This window comes from Choristoneura fumiferana, chromosome 4 (assembly GCF_025370935.1).
Source record: "Choristoneura fumiferana chromosome 4, NRCan_CFum_1, whole genome shotgun sequence".
Taxonomy (NCBI): domain Eukaryota; kingdom Metazoa; phylum Arthropoda; class Insecta; order Lepidoptera; family Tortricidae; genus Choristoneura; species Choristoneura fumiferana.
The window spans coordinates 16,338,555-16,353,971 of record NC_133475.1 but is presented as its reverse complement, the minus strand read 5'-3'; the positions used below and the strand labels follow the sequence as shown (position 1 = coordinate 16,353,971).

At 39.9% G+C, this 15,417-nt stretch overlaps 1 protein-coding gene across 1 annotated transcript; it reads right to left on the bottom strand.

Annotated features, from left to right (window-relative positions):
* Positions 1–3,321: 3,321 nt before the first annotated feature.
* LOC141427559 (protein AAR2 homolog) lies at positions 3,322–7,081 on the bottom strand. The gene is made up of 5 exons (XM_074087115.1): positions 6,729–7,081; positions 5,938–6,140; positions 5,174–5,428; positions 4,956–5,082; positions 3,322–4,329 (listed from the first exon to the last, which is right to left on the bottom strand). Exons 1-5 carry the CDS (start codon positions 6,929–6,931, stop codon positions 3,912–3,914), a joined length of 1,206 nt encoding a protein of 401 aa, XP_073943216.1. The 5' UTR covers positions 6,932–7,081; the 3' UTR covers positions 3,322–3,911.
* Positions 7,082–15,417: the final 8,336 nt, after the last annotated feature.

Here is a 15,417-nt window from a genome sequence, read left to right as displayed (position 1 = left end):
ATCTTGCATCACGGAGCTTGACTTGAAACTTTCTGTCACTGAGGTAAGAGTCCATCAGCAGGAAGTAAGAGTGTGGAAGGTATGTTTTAATTTTGCAAAGCAGTCCTTTATGCCAAACCCGGTCGAAGGCTTGTTGTACATCAAGGAAAGCAGCCGAACAGTACTCTTTCTTTTCCAGGCATTGTCTTATTGTACGGTAGACTCTGTGTACCTGCTCTATCGTTGAGTGGTGCTCTCGGAAACCAAATTGGTGGTCGGGTATTACGTGGTTCCTATCTAGACAAGGGGATAATCTTGCTAGAATGATCCTTTCCCACAATTTGGACAACACAGGCGTCAGGCTAATAGGGCGATAGGACGAAACTTCATTAGGCGGCTTACCAGGCTTATGAATCATAACGATTTGGGATGTTTTCCAGAGTGCAGGAACATGTGAGGTTCTCAGTGTGGCGTTGACAAGGATGGTTAAAAAGACAATGCACTTCTTAGGGAGTTCTTTCAGAAGCCTGGGGGTGATCAGGTCAAATCCAGGTGCTTTGAAAGCGTCCATTTTGGCTATTTCTTTAGCTATCTCTCTTGGTGAAGTAGGACTTAACGGCAGGCACAGTTGCAGATCTTGATTTAGGACTTGATCTATTTCTGGATCTTCAGGACTATTCGTTTCGTTTGGTTTAAAAACTCCAGCTAGATATGTAGCAAAAGCTTGAGATTTTTCTTGGTCAGTTCGCGCCCATGTATTTCCGGCTCTGATGGGCGGAGAACACTGTTGCGGCTGTGGGAGGTACTTCGTCGCCTTCCAGAGGTTGTGAGTTCCATTAGCACTTGGAGACATTTTCATTAGTTTGTGTTTGAGCGTATCATTTGCTGTGCTAAGTAGGAGGTCTTTAAGTTCCTTAGTTGCTCGATTTAGTCTAGTTTTATCCGCGCACCTATGGGTTGTCTGCCAGATCTTGCGGAGACGACGTTTTTCGGCGATTTTTTCCCTGACTGCAAGAGGAACAGGCGCCTCTCGCGACGAATCTTTCAGCTCAGGAGTACTGGACCAAGCCGCCACCTGTATCAGATTTGTGATATAGAGACACGCGTCGTCCACGTCCTCCTTGGTTTTGAGTGGGATATTAAGGTTGACATTTGATTCCAGGAATTCCCGAAAATAGTGCCAATCAGTTTTGCGATTGTGAAGATAGTCAGCGTGGGTGTTACTAGGTATGACCACTGGGCTAACGAGTAGTAGGACAGGTGAGTGGTCAGAGCTACCGTCGAGGCTTGACTTTATGAGGGTGTTGAGTTCGCTGATACCCTTCGTGACAAAGAAGTCCAGGAGATCAGGCGTTTTGTTGTTGTCCGTGGGCCAATATGTAGGTTCCCCAGTTGACATAGCCAAAAGGTGATTGGCTTCAATGCTCTTTTTTAATTCTCGGCCTCTAGTGACTGTTAGTCTTGATCCCCAATATGTATGCTTGGCATTACAATCGCCGCCAGCAATGAATCGGTTGCCCAATGTCTTAAAAAAGTCTGTAAACATTTTCTCCTTTATAGTGTGTCGTGGTGGGCAGTATATTGCAGAGACATTTAAAGGTCCTAACCCATCCTCCACCCTTACAGTAGTGGCTTGGAGGTAGGGGGTCATAGTGGATTCCAAGAGGCAGTGCTTTACAGAATTCCTGATAACTATTGCGGTACCAGCATGTGCTCCACCATCGGGATGGCAGGTGAGATAAACGGAAAATCCTGGAATGCATATTCGACTTCTTGATGTGGTATGGGATTCGGAAATAAGGCAAATGTCGAGCTTGTTAGATTTGATGAGTATCTCTAGTTCGTTTTTATTAGGGGCAAGACCATTGATGTTCCAAGTGGCAATGTGTAAAGTAGTCATTTTGAAAGCTTAGAGACGAGAGTAGTGATAAGACTCACTAGGGAGCCTATTTGTTGTATTAGGAGATCCATTTTTTCGCTTTGTTTGAGTAGAATATCTTCCAGTTTGTTATGGTAATGTTGATAGGATTGGGTATTTTTCCCATTAGTAACTTCAGCATATGTGCGTTGATGAGTGGGTCTTTCAGTTTCATCAGTTGTTCTTGGGGTGTCGAAGGTTGGATTAATTGGCGGAGCTGTGGTATGTGGGGGAGGTTGATTTTCTTTTGAGGTATTTTTTTTGTTTCTTCGGTCGAGAATTTCTTTGTATATTTCACAGCCCTTGTAGTTAGCTGGGTGATCGCACGAGCAGAGAGCGCATTTAGCCGGTGAATTTCGATCTTTCTTTTTGCAATCGGATGTTTTGTGGCCATCTCCGCATTTGACACACCGATATGGTCTCATGCAATTATTCTTCGAATGGCCGTAGCGCTGGCATCGTTGGCATTGTACAATAGTTTTTGCCTTTCGAGGATCCTCTATCTTAACTTTTTGGTTAAATATGTGGATGATATTTTTGATTGCAGGGTTGTTAACACTGGGCTCAATGTTCACAAAAAAAGTTGATGTGGGTTTTTTGTCGGGCCCATATCGTGCATTGATGATTTCTCCTTTAATTTTGTTGTTAGTTGCCTCAATGGCTTCAGTTATAGCTTCGTGGGGAGTGCTATGATGGAGGTCCTTTATGACAATTCGATAGCATTTACTGTCCTTAGGGGTAAATGTATGGCCTATGAGACCATTTGCTCTTCAGCATTGTTGACATGAATGTGAAGTAGGTATTTGTTGATTAACTTGAATTTGAAGTTTTCATTGCTGGTTACGGTTTGAAGTAGCTTCGATAGTTCAGTGACATCCTCTATGCCATTGAGAACGATAGGAGGGGGTTTGCTGCGTTTCGGATGGTCGGTATTTGATAATTCATCGGTTGGGTCCAAAGGCAAGGTGTTAAAACGGTTGTTTGTTGTGGTGCCTTGGCCCTTTGGTGGGGAACCACTATACTTTCTTTTCTTACTGCTTCTGCTATAGGGTGATAGCACCACTTGCCATGGTGGAGGAGCAGGATATTCAGGGTTGTTTTCCAGGAAGGTTATTTCCGGCGAGTAACTACTCTGATTTGATTGCTCTGCATTAACCGTTTGATTGCCTTGTGATGTCCTCCCTATATCAGAGAGGGATGTTGAGCGTTGTCTGTTAAACAAGCCTGGGTGGAATACTTGTTGAGTTAACAATTTGTGTTGTGGTTGAGGGTCTAATGGCGGATTTGACTTCATTTTTGTTCCCACGGTGGAATTGTTGACCCTACTCGTGACATTTTATGTACTTTTTTTTATTATTATATTTTTATTTTTACTACTAGCAACACTTATTCGTTTAAATTTTGGTGGGTAGATGGAGAAAGTTATCATCAAGTGAGGGTAGGTTGTTATTCCTCCAGTGTGAAGTGTCACTAGCGTATTTGTAGCTGGAAATTACGCCTTCACAGTCTGAGATATTTCAAGATAACACTATCACACGTGAATCAGACGATACTGTTCGCATTAACAACACCAGTTGGCACAAATACACATACAGGCACTGTATTATTTCAAATCTTCAGGAGAGTTGTTGACAGTTGACTATTTGACACTAAACATCGTATACCTATTTAATTTAACTAAAAATTAACGACTTTCAGTTTCGAAAATGATTTTCTTCAAGCTTCTGTATAATTTGTTAAATGAAGTACCTCAGTCATTTGACACAACAAGCGTGCATAAATATCTGATACGACTATATTTCTCGGGCCGGTAGGACGTATCAGATATATTTGCACGCTCTGCTGTGGCAGATATGAATGCAGGTGATTGTACCTAATAGCCAATTTTACTCACACTCGTTTGCGTAAAATTTGTTATCTTAATTTCAGCGTAGGTTCCTCCACGCCTTGTTCGTTTTTTTCCGACCTGTATAAATTACTTCAATGGGCCTTTCAGAACGGAATCCAACCAAATCTATTCCACGTCTTCTGTAAGTTTGACTATGACAGGTCTCTCATCATCTTCATCCGCATCTAGACCTGTAAAATCCCACTGCAGTTTCTCAGTAAGATTCTCTTTGAATCTCTCAATCATGGTGAGCAACCTTCCATCAACTTTGCTCATGTAAGCTGTCTTGAAAAACTCCCTCAATTTCTTGTAGACAAGGTTTTTGTTCATGACAATGTCTGCTAGGAAGTCCTCTGGCATTTCTTCAATTTGTATCTCAATTGTTCTTATGAAGTGGAAGAAGACGCTTCTGTATTTGTGTATGGCATCGTCGCAAGAGCAGAGAAGGATGACAAGACTCTTCCAGTGTTCAAAGCACTCTAAAGAGTGACCGATAAGAAAGCAGAGGTACGCTAGTTGCAACTCGCCGATTATATGCAATGGCCTGAAAATAAGCAATGGTAATGTCTAAATGACTTATGTAATGACATTATGGCGAGCTGACGAAATCATCAAAAAATTGATGGAGTCACTTTCTCCTAAATTTGAATTGAATTGAGATTTTTTGCTGGACTGTCAAGACTTAGATCTGTCAGCTCGGCAAATGCCAACAAATAATTAAAAAAAACACAAGGTGGAGCGACGACTTGAGGCCATATTGCCTAAAATTTCTGACAGTGTATGCATGCGAAATCTGTCATTTGATTGCGATCGCGAGCGTCAGAAACGTTAGGCAATACGGCCTCTGGTTAAGGTCGCGGGATCGTGGATGCGGAAAGCACAAGACGGGTCTGAGTGGAGAGCCTTGGGGAAGGCCTATGTTCAGCAGTGGACGTCTTTTGGCTGACATGATGATGAATTAAAATAAAATAGGTCCAAGCGTGATACAAACACGCCCGTTTGTAGGCAGTATCGCCCTTGGTACTTTATGTTTTGTTGCCAAGAGAGGAAGACAATTATAAATTTAAGTCCAATACCAAGCAAAAACCTCTAATAAGACATCTTGTTCCAGATTTAGCCCATCTTCATTCTATTGTATTTCAGTGAAATTTCATTTATATTCATGCTTACTCGTCATGTTGCGCAATCATCAGCTCCAAGGAATAGGATTGATCCAAATAATGTTTGGTGATTTCTTCAGGCGAAGACCCTGGTGGATACTTGTCCTGAGGTATCTCTGTAAACCTCATTGATGCACCTGGAATAAAAAAAAATATGGATTAGCCTTGGTTTTCTTTAAATACCCCATCATTGTCACTATTGGCATAAGCAAGTGATTAGATTCATACCTGGAACTGGTTTCAAATTTGGTAACATAGCATTTTCTTTCTGTTCTCTGGTTACTCTTTTGGCTCTTTTGGCATCTGACTGGCCTGGTGTTTCATCTGGGCTCTCTTCGGCACATTTTGAAGATTCTGAATCATCCTGACTTTCCATAGACTCTGACTTGACACCTCTCGGTCTATCTTCATCTGTCATGGAGAGGAGCTCTACTGATGCCCTAATTATACCTTTTTCTGGTGATAATTTGGTGGCGAGTTCCGCTGTACATTAATAAAAAAAAGGTTTTGTCATATTTAGTGAACTACACTACTATTAACTCTCCAGTAAAACTGTTGCACAGTAATCTCTGCAACACATATTATATTATAACATACAGAACCCACCCAGCTCTTGTTGCATATCAAACATATAATGTATATTATGTCACACAAGTCCCCCACATCAATTTTTTTACATCAGAATTTAAAACATAATATCAAACAAGAAAACTTGATATTTGTTTGTTTAGTGACATATGTTCAAAAATTTGCTAAAAGTGGCTCCGAAGCAGTAACATTTTGTGTGCTCTGCCTACCTCATTTGGGAAAACAGGTGTGATGTTTGTGTTCAAAAATTTGTACACTGGCCCTTTCGGGGATAGTTCTGTACAGTGAAGTGCAAAGAAATTGACACGGCCAAAGTTACAAAAATATGTATACACAACCTTAATGTTAAGTGCATAAAGTTGTGTATTACACTTGACTGTACCTACTATGGTAATTTTACTTACCAGTTATTTGTGATGTCAATAGTTTCCACTTTTGCCATATTTCATATGGATACGGAGCCAGATGTCGGTCCAGATTGAACAAGTTGTCTTTGAGCCTCTGAATGCTTTCCTCACTTATTTCCTCCACACTTATGTCCTCCATTTTCTTATCCCACATTTTCACAAGAAACTCTTTCTTATGGAAATAGTGCATGAATCCAGACCTGTGAAAAAAACACTATTACTTTTGATATTGGTGTCTATAAACATTGATAAAATCTTAACCTATTAACCGATAGCGTCATCAAATACAACACACATGGTATAATAGCCATACCCCATTATCAAGCGGGCAGTTTGGTGGCTACCTAACATTTAGTGATGCGCAATACAAACTTATCCAAGTCCAGACATTGTAGAGCTATGTTTGGAAACTCCAAAATTTATCTGAAAACTCAATTTAATAAAAAGTCTAGCCACCAAACTGCCCGCTTGATAATGGGGTATGATAATAGCATAAATTTTAAAATATAGCTGAATTTAAATCCCTCTTGGCATAACAAGAAATGGACTGCTATGTACAAATACAGTTCCTTCTGGTGTATTCTTGATTATTATGGTACATACAAAAGCACTAAAGAAATAGACAATAAAAGACTCCTTTGCGGCTTATGTACAGAATAAATGTTTTGATTTTGATATTAATATTAGTTAAAAGCATCCAAGATATAGAGATATAGAGATCAAGCAAGACAGTTCATACTATACAGCCAACAAAATGGTATTAGATATAAAATGACCGGTTCACTGACCTCGGGCAAACATCTCCAGTGCCCTTACTGACTGCTGAGTAATGTACGTAGTGCAAACCCGGTGGAATCATCTTGATTCCCCGGAAATCTTCATCAGTGTTCCAACATTGCATGTCAATGCCGAACTGCGTTTCCTGGGGTACTCCGAGGAAAACGAAGGTCCCGCCTTCAACGAGGAGCTTTTTCGCAGTCTCCTGGTCCATTTTGCGGCGAAGGGCTTGCGGCGAGTCGATAAAATGAGTTAAAAATACAACAGATCAATATGTTTACATTTACTCTAAATGTCAGTGGCTCAGATCAGGCGGGTTACTCCGAAACTCGAAACTCGAAGTTCGTGTCGTGCGGTCCCTCTCGCTCTCGTATCAAACAGTGTAAGTATCAGAGGGACCGCACGACACGAACTTCGAGTTTCGAGTTTCGGAGTAGCCCAGCAGAGAGAGGTTAGGGTTGGGTTGACCGAGTAAGAGCGCTTGATCGGTACCGGTACCCACCGTGATAGTACTAGTCAAACTAAAACGTGTGTAAAACTAAATTTTCCTGTAAGTACCTAGTCCAGTTTCTTATCAAAAATTATAATAGTTCGCTGATATTATTATTTAAACTAATTTAAAGGTTGCTTCACAACAACTTCTCACAGTAGGTAAATTAATTTAGGCGATTTAATGTAAAATAAATTACGCTACAAGAAAATAATAAAAAGTTTACTACTGAACCACAGTATAATAAAGAGTACTAGACTGAACTAAGACCTTTAACCGGTCGGTAGCTACTAAACCCAATACTGGTACCACATGGTGTGTGTACTATCCGATGGACGTACTACCCAAACGGGACCGAGCACTTGCAGCTCAAAAAACCACGACAAACGAGATAGCTAATACCGATGCCCTTTGTCCCTTTCAATAGGGTGACCATACCTAAGATTTTTGTGAGACAACTTCAGTCTTTCTGCTCATTGTTTATTATAATCACTGAAGTTTTTCATTAGCTATGGAATATTTCTGAGGGATTGGGATGTATTATGAAATAAATAATACAAATAGTACAAGGTATCAATTTATTAATGTGAAATAATAAGTGCAGCGAATAAAGTTTTCTTAGGAATCTGCAACGGAAAGTCTTTTTTGTGTGTAGTTAAGCAACAAGTTAGTAAAATTGCTTATGCAAGGCAATATGCCATCTTTACAATAACAACAAGTTATAAAAAATCGTGTGCCAACTGACGAACAGTAATTAACATAACTCACATCTTCTAAATTGATTACCCGGCAACTAATATTGTAAGTTAGCTACTTTATTTAAAATAGACACATAATACAAAAATCATGGTCAACATAGTCGTTAGATTTTAAATAATGGTATTTTTTTGGCTGGCAAGATGAAAGAACGAGACAAATGGCATCGGTTGTAACTCGAAACTCGAAGTTCGTGTCGTGCGGTCCCACTGACACTTATACTATTTAATACGAGAGCGAGAGGACGGTATGTCAGTGGGGATGCGACCTAGATGGGCTACTACGAAACTCGCAAATCGAAGTTCGTATCGCACCGTCCCTTTCACTCGCGTATTAAATGATAAGCATTAGCGGGACGGCAACATACGAAGTTCGAGTTTTGCACTTCGTGGTATTATAGGGCCAGTTCACAGAAGACGTAAAAAACCGGCCAAGTGCGAGTCGGACTCGCGCACGAAGGGTTCCGTACCATTATCTATACAACATTAGACATTAGCAAAAAACAGAAAAAAAACGTTTGTTGTATGAGAGCCCTCAAATACTTATGTTATTTTAAATTTTGACGCGATAACCTTTAAAAATCGATCAATAGAAATAAAAAAATCGTGAAAACCTGAGGTGTTCAGTCAACTACCCTATCTCCTGAAATATTCAATATTCAATAAATTTTGACGCGATAACCTTTAAAAATCGATCAATAGAAATAAAAAAATCGTGAAAACCTGAGGTGTTCAGTCAACTACCCTATCTCCTGAAATATTCAATATTCAATAAATTTATATCCAACCAATATAAGTAATCTGTCTACATGTGTGCCTATCTAGTTTTACTTAACTTAACTTAGGTATATACGTGCCTATCTAGTTTTACTTAACTTAACTTAGGTATATTTATTTAGGTTTAGACACAGAATAACTAATAGTCTGATTAATATTAGGTTTTCGGCTACCTACTCTCTGTTCTGTTGTCCTACCACCGTTCAGGTTGACGGGAAGATATCTCTTTATGCGATAAGTTCGCCTTTGCACATCTTTTTCTCAATTTCTCAATATGTTTTGTGTAGATAAAACACATAAAACAATACAATACAATATTCCGTATTAATTTTAATTGACTAGGTACATTTAGTACGATATTTATCATGAAAGATATAACTATCCTAGGTAGAGTCGACCTGGGAAGGTAGAGTAGTTGTTACATCTGACTGTATTTCTACTTTCATGTATTCCACCTGAAACTTTTATTGTTTTTTTTTAACGTGCATTCATAACATCCTAAAAACTTGAAGCCCCATACCTTTAACAGAAAAACCTCTCGAAGTGGAGAGGTTGGTTTTCCACTCGAAAATTCGTCAGGCGAGCGAGCAGACCCGTTCGAAATTCGAAATAGTTCGCGTTCGAATATTCCCGTCGAAACCACGTCTAAAAATTCCACGTTCGAGTCAAGTGGGCAACACAGAAGGCTGTTAAGCACTACAGCACCTGGATTTTTGTTTTAGCACAGATTTTTTTGCCTAATTATTTTCAACAGGTGACGAATTCGTCTCAAGCACCACTAGGCTGCGAGACGTGGCTGTAATCGCGAGCGCTTTGGTTTAGCTGTCGCTTGCAATTAGTGGGTTTATCAACACAACTATACTTAACTATAATCTGTAGTCTGGCTGTTGGATTGTAGCTACCTATGTAACATAACTACAGTGTGATTACGCAAAAGCTACTGATGTAAAACGCAGCGGTTTTCTTAGCGGGATATTAACGTGTCTACGTCGATTAATTATGTAGTTCGTCTGCCTTCTTAATGGGGTTCTTGGTTTTTGGCTTTAAATGATCGCGGTTAGTTCCAAAGGAATGCCGAAAAAGTTTGAGGGCTTACGGCATAGATGTCGCTAGCGTCGCTGCTTAAGTGACTAAGTAAGAAACGCAAGCTAAGATATGAGGTGCATAGGGAAATTCGTGTCGGGTACCGTTGACCATCAGTGGTGTAGCGGTATAGCACGCGGTACGGATTACCGAGGACCTGGGTTCGATTCCCAGTGATGGTCTTATTTTTCTGTTTTTTCTGTGCATCTATATTTCAGTTTGTATTTTCAATTTCGGTTTTACGGGATGACCGTAAAAGTAAAAATTTGGAATTGAAATAAAAAATACAAAAAGATTCCAAAAAAACAATCTTAATTTAAATGATCTGTTATCAATATTCACTTATTATTTTGATATTTCAATACCGAGATCGAATACAGGATGTGATTTCACATGCTAACTAAACACGTCGCTGGCGCTTGCGAAATTCGCTTTCGTAGTAGCCTAGGATACTTACGAGTACGTAGGTAAGCATGTAAAAAAAATGAATGAACAATATGACAGTAACGCGAGCCGATTAAATATGTAACTATTAATACCTAATTATTGGTTTGAGAAATGGCAGCTATACCTACATACATAATAGCCGTGGTGGCCTATTGGTTTGACCTATGGCCTCTCAAGCAGAGGATCGTAGGTTCAAACCCCGGCTCACACCTCTGAGTTTTTCCAAATTCATGTACGACGTACCACGAGCTTTACGGTGAAGGAAAACATCGTGAGGAAACCTGCACAAACCAGCAAAGCAATTCAATGGTGTGTGTGAAGTTCCCAATCCGCTCTGGGCCCGCGTGGGAACTACGGCCCAAGCCCTCTCATTTTAGAGGAGGCCTGTGCCCAGCAGTAGGACGTATTATAGACTGGGATGAATGGATGGATGAACATATACTTCATTAGGTTTAAAAACTTTCTAACGCAACTGCTAATTTCATGCTAAGCAAATGTCCCTTGCAATGGTAAAGTATCCTCAACGGATAAACAGACGCGTGACCAGTAATAGGGTTCTTTAGCACCCAGTCGGTAAGGAATCCTAATTAAGCAGCTGATTTAAATTCGACGAAAGGGATCACCTTGAATTTGAAACAAAGTTTGTCGGAATTAACATATTTATAACTTAGCATTTGAGCTAAGAGTAACACTGGCGCGGAGGAATAAAGTTAGACACAATATCTACTAAATGAAGTCTGTATAATAATGCAAATTTTTACTTTGTTCTTTTTGGGGAGGTGGTAGATATGCAGGCTACTGCGACCGACGACCGCGACCCAGCCACCAGATACCCCATCATCACGGGGAGGCGATGAGGTTACGAGTATGTGGGGTTTTTACCCACTAAAACCCCCGGGATGTTCCTTCCTCGCCGCCCTGCCAGCGATGCAGCGGTACAACGGAATAACCCGCTACATCGCCAGGAGGCGGTTATCCGTTTCCGGATTCATCTTCTAGGGGAGCCATTCTTGAACCCCCTTTCCCACCAATGGCATGCTAGGAACATTTAGCACGCCATTCTCCTCGAGGACCTTGCACTTGCGGGTCACGGACGTTCCCGTATCCGTGGCCTGAGGTCCTTAGTTAAGGTGGGAGCTGGCGATCTTGGGCGATACGCCGGCGCCTTGCTCTCTTACGGCGCACAGGGTCTGCTAGCGAGTTAGACTCCCTGGCCCGCTCGGCGCTTTCCTTTTGTGACATCACTTCCTCACAGAAGAAAATCGCCGCTCTCCACACATCCTCGCATTTGGTCATTTCATGAACCAGGGATGTTAAAGACAAATTGGGGCCCACGACCACAGCAAGATCTTGTCTCTCGATTGCCCAAGCTACATTTACAACACTACGATTGTACAACCACACTCATGGCACACTGGAGTTGGCTCTCTCCTCGCGATCTTATACAGGTACCTCCCGAACCGTACCACCTGAGGACTCGTAAATAAATAAATAATTATCATGGGACATTTGACACCAATTTACCTAGTCCCAAACTAAGCAAAGCTTGTACTATGGATACTAGGCAACGGATAAACATACTTATATAGATAAATACATACTTAAATAGATATTAAACATCCAAGACCGGAGAACCAACATTCGTGTTATTCACGCAAATATCTGCCCCGGCCGGGAATCGAACCCGGGACCTCAAGCTTCGTAGTCAGGTTCTCCAACCACTTGGTCATCCGGCCGTAAGTAAAAGTAATTTCACGATAAAAAATAAAACTGATCAAAGTACGCCTTAATCTACTCGTAATATATTAGTATCTATTTAATGTACTATAGGTACATTATTAATTAACTTTAGGGGTATCCCTCGATTACATAACGCAACTCTAACCAAGCCCTGGCAGCCTCGTTAGACAAATCACGTTTGTACAAAGCAAAAAAAGAAAAACTATCATTATGATTACACGTTTGCTCTAAAGGTTCCAACATTTTGATTTTTGATATCGCTGACAAATACAGACTCGCGATATGAAACCGCATGGGAAATTAGGATGTAAATTTCGATTCGACGCTCTCGCCAACCTAAGTATATTCAGGAATTCTTTGTTTTTTATCGGAAATTTAAGGATACGAATTCTCAAAGGAGGCGCGTAGCTGCCAGCGATATCGGGGTATCGGAACCGAAGAAAGGGTATTTACATTATTTCTAGACAGTGTTACAAAAGCGAAAATGTATTATTGTTTTAGGTTGGAAACTTTAAATATCTGTTAGAATATTATTGGCGTGGAATCGGATTTAATAAGTTTGTCGACAACAACGTTACTCTGTTTCTACGGCAGGCGAAAAAACTTACTATGGCCAACCTTTCGTATGTATCTCTCAACGTCATTCTAAAGCCTGATACAACAAGTTTTATTGTCTTGAGTGACCACTAACAGCCCATACTTTGAAAATTTATACTAAGACCAAATGATAAAATAGTGCATCGGACAAAATAATAATTATAATACTTCTTCAATGTTCGCCTGCCGTAGAAACGGAGTGTAATACATAGACCAGACTTTAATGTTATTATTGGTTTACTAATGTTTCGACTAATAACGTTTGGCAACCTGTTTCATTTCGCTTTTAATTTCCCAACTGTTTAATATTTCTGAAACTGTAAATATTTCAGGGTTTTTATAAAACTAACCTAACCTAACCTAAAGGGTTCCATATGATGGCCCTGAAATAAATCCTGAAATATTTACAGTTTTAGAGTTTGCGAAATGAAACAGGTTGCCAAACGTTACGTTGCGAAAAGGCAGTACCTACTCGGTTATTTTTGCAAGGAAATCAACTTAGGTAAGTAACATCAAAATTACACCTCAAATTAAACAAGACTAATATATAAGAAAAAAAATGTAAAAGAAGGTTGAAACACTTCATTTAATTAAAACTATTTATATCTTTGGTTTTAGCTAAATAGAGTTATCGAGACAATGACGGACAGAATGAAAACGACTTATAAAAATGAATGTTATGTTTAAAATGGTTATTATGTCACCAACGGTGTTAAGTGTATCCGAGCTAGAAACATTAATTCTGTGTCACTTCAAAGTCATAAATACATTCTGAAACTAAAGGTTGAAGCATCAAAACAAATTTCTGTTGCTAATAAATCACACATTTAATATTGTCACAGTGATTCTGCAAACCAAAGCTACTTAATGAAAACAATGCTGCTCTAAGACCATCTGCCCTAATGAGCCCATCTACTTTAACTTTTTCTGTCCTCTCTTAAAGACCACAGACAAAAAATACCCAATTAGTGTTCCACAAACGTCCTTACTAATTAACTCGATCACGTTTCTTTATTTCAGTCCCTTTGCATTCGCCTCGTTTTTGTGGTTATAAAAGAAACTAAAATTTCAGAATCAAACGGCATTTAGTTCTTTTAGTCTGCGAATGGAATTAAAATGGCGTCTGGGTGGAGTTCAAAGAGCTAGATATAAATAACACACCAGTAATTCAACTAAAAATACTTAGTTTAAAAAGTTGTCTTCGATCAAGGGCCAGAAAAATACGCACGTACCTACCTACACTCTGTGAAAAATTTAAGTCTCTAGCTGTTACGGTTCAAAAGATACACCCCGTGACGAACTGCCGAACTGAGAGTGGAGAGTTACTAAAGGAGCACGTGGCACCCTTTGGGAGTGAAACCCAAAAAAATTAAACAAAGGACTAAGGCTTTTTGTAAAAACGCACGAACCCTCATACTGCCTGCACCGCAGTGGCTCAATGATCACTCAAACGTCTACCTTCACTTGTTTTTCCGGGTCCCGAATGTGTTACAAAGCGAATAACCGCTTCGACTGTAGTGTTGTGCAAATCTAAAACAGAATTGGAAAATGGAATGTTTGTTTTTGGGTCGGATCCCTAGCCGCATTGCAATCGCCGATCGCGGACAGATTCAATTTTCTCCCCACCGATAACAGGAACAATAACCGGTACCAATGTTGTGTTACGGGCAAGGAGAGAATGCATTTGCAAATTTAAGGTACTGACAATGTTTTTATTGACTCCGTCTTCAGTTGTTTTTTTATGACATGGCACGACCAAGTGTCACCTGATAAGTGTGCAGCGCAGCACTACTCATAGACACCCGCAATACCACAGAAAGTTGCTGATACGTTGCCAGTCTAAGTGCTGAGTAAGTAAGTTGTCTTTCTTTTTAACCCCCGACGAAAAAGAGGGGTGTTATAAGTTTGACCGCTATGTGTGTCTGTGTGTCTGTGTGTCTGTGTGTCTGTGTGTCTGTGTGTCTGTCTGTGGCACCGTAGCTCTTAAACGGGTGGACCGATTTGAATGCGGTTTTTTTTATTTGAAAGCTGGTTTTCTAGCGATGGATCTTAGACATGATTTATCAAAATCAGTTCAGCCGTTTCAAAGAGATCAGATCTTTTGTTCGCTGCGGTAGGAATCTTAGACGCATAATGGATATTTACTTTACTTTCAAACATATTTGGGACCTAAAATTTGAAACACCCATATATGCTATATAGCTATGCAAGATTATGGAATTCTCGGCCTGATGCTGCAGCCAGGATATCCAGAACACTAGTAGGTACACTCTTAATAAAACTATAGCTGATATATCGTGTTTGGGTTCGTTTTGATCAGTATTTGATTCTACAAACAATGCAATGGTGGCAACAGGATGAGCTGATGCTGCAGCCAGGATATCCAGCACAATAGTACACGCTATAAAAAATAATAGCACATATGTCGTGTTTGGATTCGTTTTGATCAGTAATTGATTCTACATACAATGCAGTGGTGGCAACACGACCAGCTGATGCTACAGCCAGAATATCCAGCACACCAGTATACTCTTGAAAAAATAATAGCAGATATGTCGTGTTTGATTCCTTTTGATCAGTATTTGATTCTACATACAATGCAATGGTGGCAACAAGATGAGCTGATGCTGCAGCCAGGATATCCAACACACTAGTACAGTTTAAAAAAATATATATCAAAGTTTAAAAAACATGAAATAAAACTTAAATTTAAAATTTAAAAAACCCCCGACTTAAAAAACGCCAGCAAAAATAAAAATAAAAACGCCCGAAAAAACGCTGCCTGAAAAGACGATTAAAAAGTAAAAAATA